The following is a 12,756-nucleotide window of genomic DNA, read 5'->3' as shown; positions in this document are numbered from 1 at the left end:
AGTAGCCATAGGACAGAAACAATTTCCTTTTACTCCCAGCCAGGTTGGAAATGATCCAGTCATTCAGAAATAGAATGTAAGTTTATTTTTTTAAAAAAAGCTAGATAACAAAATCTTTGCTTCAACTTGAAATGAGCTGTATGTCCCCTTACATGGAAATGAAAAATAAAATGCAGGAGCAAAGTAAAACTTAGGAAAGTATGCATTTTACATATTATGTAAAAATGCAATATTTTCTTGATTCTTGGTAATGCAGCATAACACTCCGTGGAAATACTTTATTATGAACTAGCTCACTAAACCCATTAGTAAGCTAATTGAAATGTTGTCCCACGCAAGAAATACAAACAAGCTTTCATGACAGTGACTGAAATACACTGGCTTTTGTTAATGTGGTTTCTGAGTTCTGGAAATTTCTAGAGACCTCAGGCATTATCTGCAGGGTTTCATAGCCAGTTTGCTAAGTCCATAACCAGATTGATTTCACTTCCCATTCACGGAAGACCTTCACTATCTTGACTGTTTTATATCCAATCTTCTCATTTTCTATCACATAACATGTTGAGAAAACTGTTTGCTTTTTTATCTAATGCACTGTGACACTGGCATACATATGTTAATGCAAACATACCAAGAAAAACAACATGAATTAGATAACATTTGTGGTGCAGTGCATTTTGGTTAATAGTCAAACAAGGGTTAAATGTGAGATATAAAGAGTTCTCTGAAAATGACAAGTAGAAAGATAATTTAATTAATGCTTTAGTCATGGTGACTTTTACTACTAATCACGCCAGAACATATTCATCTCTCTTCATACCCTGTGTTTGTAGTAAAAGAATTAATCATTCTGCCAACATAACGGAAGGACAAAATTTACAACTCTCCCTCCTTGTAGCTGATGGCAATCAGTCTGAATCAAACATAGTCCTCTTGGAAGGCGTCGACCCAACTGCAAGAAACGTGTGTCTGTTGGTGTTAGGAGGGGAATAATGAGGTCGGTTTAAATGAAACACATGTGAGCAGGAGGCTGCGGGTCTACAGCTGCCCCAGGCATCACAGCCCAGAGGCGAGGCTGACACGACCCAGGGCCTCGCATGACACACTGGGAGTCTGCAGACTTTCACTGCACTCTCTGCGTGTGATTTGCCAGAGAAACAGCCCGATTATTTCTAATTGCAAAGCAGTATTTTAGACAGAATCTGGGTAACGTAAGTCAGGTTACGGCCCCAAAGGATCAGAAACCCGATTCCAATGCTGATGGCCCAGCCAGAAGAGAAGGTCTTCAAAAAAGAAAGCCCCCACATTGCAAAGAAAGCATTAAAGGAACTATCATGAGACATTTCAATTCTACAGCACACTTCCTGATGGTTTAGTGTCATTGAGTTAGTTCAAAGTATTTTGTTGCATTTAAAAAGAACACCAGAACTTGTTAACATTTTGCACTTATAAGTACTTATCCCAGTCCTTTTGGAAAACAAAATATTTAAGAATAAGAAAACTTCAGGGATCTTTTTTTTTTTTCATTCTCCACTGTCTGGGGGCACTAACAAAGTATCAGTACCTTCTTTTGTCTGCTCTCAGCGGCAGCCAGCTGCGTGGACATCCTTTCCTGCACTTTCCTGCAGTGGGCCATGACTGCTTCCAGGATGGACAGGGGGTTGGTGCAGACAGGCTTCTTGTCTTTGTCACCAGCACCTGCTTCATAGTCTCTTTGGAGTGCCAAGAAGGGGTCGTTGAGATTAAATCTTCCATACCTTTCCTGGATAAATACCTCCTTCCTACGAACCTGAAATGAAATTAAAGCAATGTATTAAGGAATGAAAGAGACTTATAGAAAGACAGTTACAAGATTTTCTTTTTAAATGTTTTTATTTTATGATACAATCCCATAGGCTCTGGGATTTCCCCTACCTCCTCCCCAAACTCCCTCCCCCCACTGATTTCCCCTATACTATTACAATAGGATAGTCCTTCATAAGCAGTCATCATAAGTCCATCGTTCTGCTATTTAAATGTTGCCTGACATTTTGGGCATGGACAATGAAAGACAGTGCAGTACCCTATTGTCAAGACGCATTTAACATTTTCATTAGGAGTCCATCCTTGATTTGGAAGTAGAGATGTATACTGCATTGTATCTTCACATCTGGATATGGCAGTCTACAAAATTGTTTTTCTAAGTGACCTTCACAAGAGAAAAGGCTCCCTGAATCCCAAATTCCCTGGCATGCTGCAAAAGTAGTAGGCTGTGAAATTCTCCTAAGAACACTGCCCTTCACATTACACGGGATGCAAACGTGCCTTTTCCCCATGATACTCTACCCTTCAGGATCTGAAATTTAGATGTGGTCTTAGATTTCTGATGAGTATATAAAATGAGAAATGCAAGAAAATAACTTAGTGACAACTCAATAATAAATCTACAAGTTTTCAGAGCAAAAAATTACAAGGATTTTTAGTAAAGAAAATACTTTCTGTATTTTCCATGGAGGTTGCCTTATGTCAGAGAACATATGACATTTATTCTTGGGGATGGACTTCTTTCACTGAGTGTAAAGGTCTCTAGTTCTGGACCATTCTGTAGCAAATGGTAGAATTTCATTCTTTTTAATGGCAGAGTAACAGTGCAATGATGTAGATGCATGAACTTTCATAAATGAATTGCATAATGGAGACTGACATACCAAGAAGTGAAGATTTGCTGCAGCATGCATCCCTATTCCGAAATAAAAAGAGAACTACCAAAGAAACTGTTTAATATACCTTGAAAATACAAACCATGGGCTATACTTACAATGCCATGGTACACTTACACAGCAGAATGCTGGACTTGTGGTTATTGAAGGATGTGGGGGATGGAAAATGGTAGAAGATCGATGTGGGGGGAGGGAGGGTCAAACCTGTGCCATGGAACTATATATCATAAGAAATAATTTTTAAAAACTACAAAAAAGAAAATATTTGTGAAATTTTTTTAATCACAATATTCAGGGCCTAGTGTGGTAGCCTAGTGGCTAAAGTTCTCGCCTTGCACCTGACGGGATCCCATATAGGCACCAGTTCACGAATTGCTTCCCATCCAGCTCCTTGCTTGTGGCCTTGGGAAGCATTGAAGGACGGCCCAAAGCCTTGGGATCCTGTACCCATGTAGGAGATTCAGAAGAGGCTACGGGCTCCTGGCTTCAGATCAGCTCAGTTCTGGCCATTGCGGCCACTTGAGGGGGTGAATTGGCGGACAGAAGGTCTCTCTCTCTCTTCCTAGTATACCAGACTTTCCAATAAAAATAAAATCTTAAAAAAAATTCAGAATATTCACATTTTGTAAAGCTTGGTGAACTACAAAAGCCTTCAGGAAGTTTCAGAAAATGTAATTATTTCCTCATATTGAAGTTTATTAAAATATTGTTCATAGAATCCTATGAGTGTTACCTCAATTTACTCTAAATATCAGTCTGTCAGTGAAAATTTTCCTCATGTATTGGGCATCAAATTCAATGTCCTATAATTAGACAATAGTCTTTGCATACATTAGAAAATAGTAACAAAAACTTTGGAAATATATCGACATATCAGGTTATCTGGGACTAGTCACAAGGAAAAAAAAATCTATGTCACTATTAGAAAACTGAATTCAACAAGTTAAGCTTAACTGTCCAAAATTTAAAAAACATTTTCTAAGGAAATCTTGCACATAGCTCTTTACTTTCAAACCACACTGACCAACTGAACTTGACTATTTTTAGACCATCGTCAGTTAGCCAACAATAAACACCAGTGCTACGACAAACGAAAACTCCAACCTTTCCCATTACCAAATTAGATGAAGAAATAAAACCTGTAATAAGTCCAGCTTCATCACTCAACATAAACTAGCTTTCAGAAAATCATATGAAATTTAAAAGACAACAAAGTTTGGAAGTTAAAACACTTGACGTTTCTGGCTTCCTGAAACTGAATTACATAAACATCACACTGAATAAGTTCCACTTGATACACACAATTTCAATTTGCACTTAACTTTCTCCTTTATATTTATTCAACTGAATTTTCCTCCCAGGCCTGGGGACAACAACAAAAAAAACTTGGGTGGCTCTATGTTTTTTTTTTTGCTGCTGTTATTGTTTGTTTTTGTTTTCTTTTTTGATCACTTTTACTTCATAGAAGTTCTAGAGACACTTCAGGTTACATAAAGGAGTCTTGATTTGGTTATCAGAAGATCCATCTCACAAGTCAGTGGTATGGGAACTTCCTTTCTGCAGCTCACTCTTATGCTATTGGCTGACATCAACCACCTGCGAAGGGAGTATGCAACCTTGTTTATTTTATTTTTTTAATTCCAGAGGAAGATAGAGTTCTCATCTACCGATTTACTTCCCCAAATGCAAACTTGTTTACATTGCGCATGCTCTTGGCCAATGAGGAACAGCCGAGTTTTTTGTAAATCAATTGAGTTGTTATGTTCTAATAAAAGGCATTCATTTTTTTAAAAGAAAAAAACGTTATCATACTTAACCAGTCAAAATACAGATGGCAAATCTGGTTTGGTCAGCAAGAGAGTTTGTAATCTCCAACTTACAGGAAGAGTACAGCTACTGAGATTAGTTGAGCTACATCATCCCCCCTGAACATTTTTCTTTGAGCACCTTGCAAGTGGGAACATTTTTTACTTAAGTGACATACTTGCAACCCACAACAGGATATACAACACATGCGTGATTCATTCTTGCTGAATGGATAAAGGTAGTGCCTATTGGTCTTGAAAAACAGAATTATGTAATCCATAGCCTCCTGAAGACAAAACAAACAAAAAAACAAAAACAAAAAACTGTTTCCCTGTTGTAAGAAGCAAAGTCTCCTGGCCAGGGAACAGTCATGTCTGGAACTTGGATTAGGCATTAAGCCAATATTAGAAATCTTTGCAAGGTTAAACCCAGAGAAAATGATGGCTATTGACCAGTTTGCCCAGTGTGTATGACAGAAGCAAGGGTAACTATGTTTTTATATCTGAAAACTATTTTTTAAAATTATTTTTTATTTTTGGTGATGTTTACATAGTTGATTAAGGTGATTAGGGTCAAGGGCTACAGGAAGGTGGGTGAGATCACCATTTCCACATTCTCTTTTTTCCTTCCTGTATCTGGACGAAGGCGTAGATAAGCAGAGAAGCCACACCCAGCCTCTCAAATGCTTCTGTACCCTGGGATGGAGGGCAGCCATCCAACACCACCCCCAGGGTGCCCGATGTGGGGCATGCTCTGAAGGTCCTGCTCATGAGGTTTCAATTGTTCAACAGTTCTGAATTATTGCCAATATTACCACTCCAAGCATGATGAAATTTCTCCAGAATCCACTGGTTGACATAGTCCACCTTAGACTCTCCATTTGCCCAGTTATTCACTGTCAATGCTTGGCTGGGATAGTTAAACGATTTGTTCTGTCCTCCATCCTCTGTTGTGGTACCAGGTATCCTCTGCAGGCTCCAATGCACTGTCATATCCTCCATGTGTACCTGGATATGCTGTCTACTGTTCCATCTAAGCCACTGAGGAGGCCCAGCCCTGACACATGCACTCCATGGTCAGACCACGGAACCTACAATTCTCTCCATGGTTGGAGTTCTGAGTCCAACAATTCAGTTGGGAGGATCCCCATGGAAACTTCATCTGAGGTAATCCCAGACCTAATTCTTGTGTGTATTTGCCAGTACAGGGTCTGGCACAGTCCGTTGCCCCAGTCAGCTTATGCACATGCTGCTGATTGCAATTGCTGGCTCAGTTCTGCCTCCTTCCCTGTCTTTTACAAAAACCAATGGGCGTTGCCCACCAAACACTCAGCCCTCATGGACACTAGTGGGAGCTACAACCCAGTTGGAGTGACCCGCAATAACCCCCACCAGACCCACCCTCTTCCCATGCTTGTTAGTATGTACAGCAGACTGGTCCAACCTGTTCCACATCCCATTCAGCTTTCATACATGTCAATGGGCACTGAGGCCTAGTTCAACCTAACCAGCCCCACTATCCAGCCCACACACCTGCTGGCTGGTGCTACTCTGTCTATTCATGTCTGTCCCATGCTCACCAGTCAGAGTGGCAACCCAAGAGGAAGCTGCCCACTGTTTCTCTGCTGGGCCTACTCCCACTCCTGGATCTTGCACTCTCCAGGTGGTTCTGCAGTTTAACTTGACAAAACTTGCCTCTATGCCAGTATCTACCAGCCGATGCTGGGGCAAAGCTCAACCAACCCTCGCTCACTCTGACTTATGCATACACCAATAGGAACAGTCAACCCAGCCTGACTTTCCTCCCGATCCAGCACTCAGTCAGCACATGTTGAGATCCAGAGTAGGGAGGGAGCGAGGCTGGCACAGGGGATGTGGAGGCCTCCTCTGCTCGACTACCACTCCCACTGGAGAGTGTGAGAGCTAGGATTGGATCAGACCAGGCTGGGCAGGGCTACAACACCTATTGGCCTCATGAGGGTAATTAATTCTAATTCCAGTTCCAATTCTAGGAGTAACTCAATTCTCCAACCTCAAGATAGGTGACAGGCTTTAGAAGGAACACAGCAGGTAGGGAGGGAATGGTTTTCCAAGATTGAGCATCCTTTGAAGTAATTGTTTTTCTGTACCCCTAAGGCGGACTGTAGAAAATGGAGCCAGCTGTGTGCCAAAGGCATGGAAGAGAATATCCCAAATCTTGCTGAAAGCCTTTCACCATTGCCATGCTCATGGTGAACACCCTTCTCCCCCATGTCTTCATCTACCATATGGCTGCTTAAGGAAGCTTCCTATCTTGCAACCAAGCAACTCCCTCTGGAATACTCCCTCTTTTCAGTACCAACTCCTGTTCTCCCTATCCCAAAACTGAGCTAGTCCAGACATAATTAGTAAGAATAAAAAGGATCCATAAAATATCCAATTTATCTATAGTGTACAAAGCCTTTACAAAAACAAACTAAAATATGCATTATATGTCACAATGGAGATGTTATTAAACATCACCAGTCAATTTCAATGCTTATAGTAGAAATAATTTTATCTCATGAAAAGTTAGAATGATCCTATAACAATTACTTAAAAACTAACAAAGGATGACTTATTGTGGTCTTATTATTTACTGTTCAGTGCTTTAGATTCATTTTGCTGTAACAAGAAGCCAAGAATACAACCATTAAAAATATTAGATTAAATGCAGAGGGAGAGAGAGACAGAGAGACATCTTCCATTTATAGGTTTACTTTCTGAATGCCCACAACCCCAGAGCTTGATTAGGCACAAACTGAGAATTCAACCTGGGTCTCTTGTGTGGCAGACACCCAAATACTTTGGTCATCACCTTCTATCTGTGAGTGCACAGTAGCAGGATGATGGATTTTTTAGTAGATCCTGGACTAGAACCTAGATACTGTTTGAGATAAAAGTATCCCAAACAACTACTTAACCATGGTGCCAAACACCTACCTCTGAAACCTATATTTTCAAGCATGAAAAAATTATGATATTGTATAGCACTATAAAATGCTCCTGAAATAAGTATTATTTTATAACATTGTTCAAATAGCTTTTTTTTTTAAAGATTTTATTATTATTGGAAAGCCGGATATACAGAGAGGAAGAGAGACAGAGAGGAAGATCTTCCGTCCAATGTTTGACTCCCCAAGTGAGTCGCAACGGGCCAGTTTGCGCCGATCCGATGCCGGGACCAGGAACCTCTTCCGGGTCTCCCACGCGGGTGCAGGGTCCCAATGCATTGGGCCGTCCTCTCCTGCTTTCCCAGGCCACAGCAGGGAGCTGGATGGGAAGTGGAGCTGCCGGGATTAGAACCGGCACCCATATGGGATCCCGGGGCTTTCAAGGCGAGGACTTTAGCCGCTAGGCCACACCGCTGGGCCCTCAAATAGCTTTTTATGTGTTCTACCACTACTGCCCATCTGTTAGCATGATTTAATCAGATTTAAACAATTTGACTATAACATTGAAGTGTAAATTTCACAATGAAAGTTTCTAGATATTCTTTTCCATAAACCACTGATCACCTAAGAAAAAAAAAATCACTCCCAGGAGCTAACGTTACCTGCAAGAAGATGCAGAGAAACCCTGTCCCCATCTGCTACCTGCTAAATGCACCTGTTGTCATTGTTGTCAATGATTCAAAGCCACAGGGGGCTCTCTGGAATGAGTCTACCAGGACAAGGTGGAGACAGTTTTTGGAGTGCAAAACAGAAGTGAGTATGAAAAATACTCAAGGGCTTCAATTCACAGTATGTTTAATGAATTAAAATAGAAGATAAATGCTGTTCCTCCCCCAAACCAGCAATGCAAACTCAGCCTCATTAATCAATAAAATTGGTACAAATACTCCAGACACCACTTGGACACTTCAGAGATTACTTTTAGCTAAGGCATTTAAACAATGATAAAGTATTTTTATGCTATGTGGGAAATGCCTGTTGTGAAAGAGAATAGGCACATATTTCAAGAAAGTTTTATACCAAAATAATCATACTTTTTATTCCTTTGTTCCATAAGATTTTGAAGTACCTTTGGATATACTTCCAAAAAGCAATTTAAAGACTATCTTAACAAGATCCTGGATTCTGTACTACTGCCTATACCCACAATGTCATGAAACACATAGGTAGCAGAATATTTGAAGCCTTGTATCTACCTCTCAACATGGATGCTGGATCCCAAGGCTTTGGGCCACCTTGACTGCTTTCCCAAGCCACAAGCAGAGTTCTGGATGGGAAGTGGGGCAGCCAGGACACAAGCTGGTGTCCATATGGGATCCCATAATGTGCAAGGCAAGGACTTCAGCCGCTAGGCTACTGTGCCAGCCTTTTGATGACTGAATTATGAATGACTTTTTAAAAAAATATTTCTTTGTCGATATTTTCCAAAGCTGTTCAGTGAGTTTGAATAAACTGTCACTTCCATGCTATGTAAACTTGGGCTTCTTACTTTAACCTCCCTGAGTTTTGCCAGCTACAGAAAGACAACCAAGGAACCCAGATTTTTGTTGTGACTTTGGAAGATTAATAAAAATAAAACTGTAGGACAGCTGAGCGCCTGGACAATAGGATGCATGCAATAAATGGCAGCTATCACAACAATGGTGACGTTCTTTCCAGTTATTAATGTTAATACAACTTTTCCCCATTGTGTGTCCTCGAGGTTGTTGGATTAGAGAAAGGGGAAGTAGGACATCAGATGTCAGAACCAAAGCCTCCACAGCGCACAAGTTCAAGTGTCTTGTATGCTGGGTAATTGCTTTCATGTTTATGCCCATAGATTTACAATTGCACAACATTCCTTAAGGGATAAGCCCTGTGTACTTAAGTGTCCTTTTTGCCCAGAGGCCCAGAATGTGTGCAGACCAATCCCTGGCAGGCCCACGGAGCACCACTAATGAGGTCAAATAGAATCAACATGCCTGTGGATGGGAATGAGCTCATCATCCAACACAGACATGCAGACGGGTCAAACACACCACGGGGAGAGAAAACATAAATCATGGATTCTTTTGAGACACTGTTTTTAAAGAATTATGGGGCAAAAAGCAAACATTTAGAACACAATATTACAAAATCCTATGTCAAGGCCATGCTTTAATGTATGAGGTTGATTCTGTAAGTCAAATGATACACTCTGAAGCGTCACAGTGAGTGAAAGGGTACATTGTTGTGTACTTAGCTTTGCAAGCCTTGCTTTAGCTCTCATTAACAGATGCGCTTTTCAGCTTCAGTATAAATCCAGGCACACACATTTCTTGTAACCCTAAAATAACTAATATGTAAAAGCCATTCATGTGTTCAAGTCCTAAATCAGTCTTTGTTTTTCTAAAGCTTCTAGATACTGAATTGCCATAATTTTCCAACAAATATTTCCATTGTAAAATTTGCCAAAATTGTGACTTTTACTGAACTTTTTTGTTGTAAGTCAAAATGACCTGGATAATAAAAGAAAACTCACATTATAGAAGTAGCTTGTCTAAAATAAGCATACAAATATGCAAATATATCAACAAAAAAAATTCAAGAAAATTCAAGGTATCTTCCTGCAAATGTTATAATATTGCAGGATAATGCAGGTTTATCTATAGGATAGTTCAAGAAACACTTCTTTGTGACTTGATAGAGAAATGCTTAAATGGCAATGTGTGAAGCATTGTGTTACTGTAACACTCTCCCCCCCAAACACACAATGGTAAGTGACAAGCAGAGAGACAAAAGACAGTGTATTGTATAGTGGGGCTAAAATAACAGTTTCTCTGGGCGAGGATTGTGTTTAAAATTTTAAAATATGGTTCTTTCATAGCTCCAGTTGATTTGGTTGAGATTAACACTCCCCAGGACATCTAAGAGAATGGAAGAGACGCAGTTTTGCCCTTAAATGTTGCATACCCTTTCGTCCACATCCCCCATCCTGGTTCCCTGTGCAGAACCAGCTTGGGCCACTGAGAAACAATTCACCAACTGCCGGAGTGGCTGAGCGTCTGGAAGAAATAAACAGTTCTTAACAATCTCATCATCTACCAGCTGAAGATGACTCATTCCGTATCAAAAACAATCAAGGGAAAAGGAATGTCGACGGTTTGAAAGCAGCCTTTATTCAAACCCTGCCAGTAATTTTACCACCCATAACTGTTCCTTGAGAGAATGTCTACCTCCTGTGACTCCCAGAGTGGGTCAAAAACCAGATACCAGCAGAGAAGACAGGGCCTACCCGAGAGAGAACAGGTCCCTGGAGCAGAATCCTTCCATCATGTGGCGGCAATAGACAAAACATGTGCCTGCAAGACAGGTGGCAAATGTACAAGCGATAGCCAAGACATTCCTGGCTGCTTTAAGTGACAGGGATCAAGGCCAAGTGGTGAGGCAAAGAACTGATCTCCTTCAAGGGCAGATCTCCCCAGAACAGGTGTCCTCTGCAGGAATCAGGCAAGACTCCATTTCAGGTCTTGCAATTTTGTTTTCCTTCAATCTACCGTATGCAAATGATAAGGTAATGACAAATACTTCATAGCTGTCAAGTCTGGTGTATAGTTCTGCAGGTCTAGTAGTGATATGAATAGTTTGAAGTTAGTGGCAACACTGAAAAGACTATTTGCAGGCCTGCTGGTGTTGGTGCAAATGCTCAGCTGTGCCTGATTCTACTCAGCTTTCCCCATGACATAATTTGCTGACAATGCACTGAGCCACATCTACAACTGTCTGCCTTACTGTGGTGGGCATTTACGGGCAGATGGGAAGAGGAGTGCAGGGTCAACAGCCTGTAACACAGAGCAAGTTATGAAACGCTGTGAACATGTGCTGCATATTACGGAACAGCCACATGTGGCGTCTCCCCAGTGGAGTTCAGACCAAGACGAATGGGAATCATTTCCTGAGCCCTGCACATGATTTATGACTGCCTGTGATCAACTTCTGGAGAGAGTAAATCTGAACTGCATTTTAGACGTCTATTCATGTAAGAATCCATTTTCTTTTCCCCGAGCTGTGCCACCCACTTTCTGCAAGCAGAACTTCATGAGTCTGCAAGCCATGGAGACCTCACAGCCTAGGACATGGCTCTGCCACGTAGGTGGCACATGGCAGCAGTTGCTGGAAACTGCAGCCAGGAGCTTGGGACCTGGCCATTCCCACCTCCTCCTCCCTGGAGCAGTAACTTAAGACATCTGTAATGCTCTTAGTGTCCCATTAATATTTTGGGAGAACCTAAGATAGCAAAAAAATGACCAAATTCGTAAGGACAGGATCAATGTCTTCAGTCCCCGCCCACGTCAGTTCTGCTCAATGACATCCAATTGTGCCTTAAGATGAGCTAAAAGCCTGTACAGTCACAGAACTCAGTTCAAACTAAAGCCTGGAACACACAAAGTCTCACAACCCAACCATCTCACTGGTCCTCTGGAAAGGACATGGGTACCATTTAATTGATTCTCTGCTCAAGCAAATGCCCCAAGCAGAAGTCACACCCACACCCCTGGTCACAAAATCTACACTCTCGCAAAGATTACTCTAACTGAACAACATGACACATATGTGTCATGTGTGGCATGCTGGCAGCTGCCTGAGCTGACTCTGGACAGCTGTGCATGCAGAAGATGCCCATGCACTAACACCTGCTTGTCAGCAAATGCACAGCCTGCTTTGCCTGTGGAGTATGTTTTTAAGATATGGCTACCATGCATCTGGGTGCTTGCAGCTGTACTTGAGAATTCTGCCTGGCATTTCTAGAAACAATTCCCACACCATGCCAGACACACATTATGAACAACAGAGCAGTCACCTGGTAAAGCTCAGTATAAGCAAGGGAATCCTACGATGCACATTAGCAGGAAGCTGGAGTGGAAAGTGGAGCTGTGCATTGAGCCCAGACACTCATCCTAACTGAGGATAAATGCCTGTCCCACAAGGAAAAATATTCAATTACCCATCTCTAAGATACTTGCTTTTGATGCTGATTTGATATCAGCAACAGTCTTAATTTCTGTTTTTCAGTGTTAGAATGAAATTCCCGTCAGGTCCAAAAGGGTGATAACTAAATGTATCTCAAAAGGGGACCTTGGTTACAGGGTTTTGCTACAATTCTGTTTACTAGCATCCCAAAACCAACAGCAGGAGCTCCATGGCTATCTTCTAAGATTAAGAAATTCATTCACACTCTCATGCATTAAGAACATAGTCCAGATGGAGAAGTCAGTTAGCCCATGCCTTAGTGAACAACCAGGGACCTAGTGGGTCACACCA

The 12,756-nt window shown here is 41.3% G+C and overlaps 1 protein-coding gene across 2 annotated transcripts in view; it reads right to left on the bottom strand.

Annotated features, from left to right (window-relative positions):
* Positions 1-12,756, bottom strand: part of CTTNBP2 (cortactin binding protein 2) — a 137,129-nt gene that overhangs the window by 70,486 nt on the left and 53,887 nt on the right. For both annotated transcript variants that reach the window (XM_004592479.3, XM_058654941.1), the window contains exon 3: positions 1,565-1,789. In XM_004592479.3, coding sequence (XP_004592536.2) covers positions 1,565-1,789 — 225 coding nt within the window. The remainder of the gene's footprint in view (positions 1-1,564; positions 1,790-12,756) is intronic.

Source organism: Ochotona princeps, chromosome 25 (genome assembly GCF_030435755.1).
Source record: "Ochotona princeps isolate mOchPri1 chromosome 25, mOchPri1.hap1, whole genome shotgun sequence".
Classification (NCBI taxonomy): domain Eukaryota; kingdom Metazoa; phylum Chordata; class Mammalia; order Lagomorpha; family Ochotonidae; genus Ochotona; species Ochotona princeps.
The sequence above is the reverse complement of the archived record's forward strand: the minus strand, read 5'-3'. Positions and strand labels throughout refer to the sequence as shown.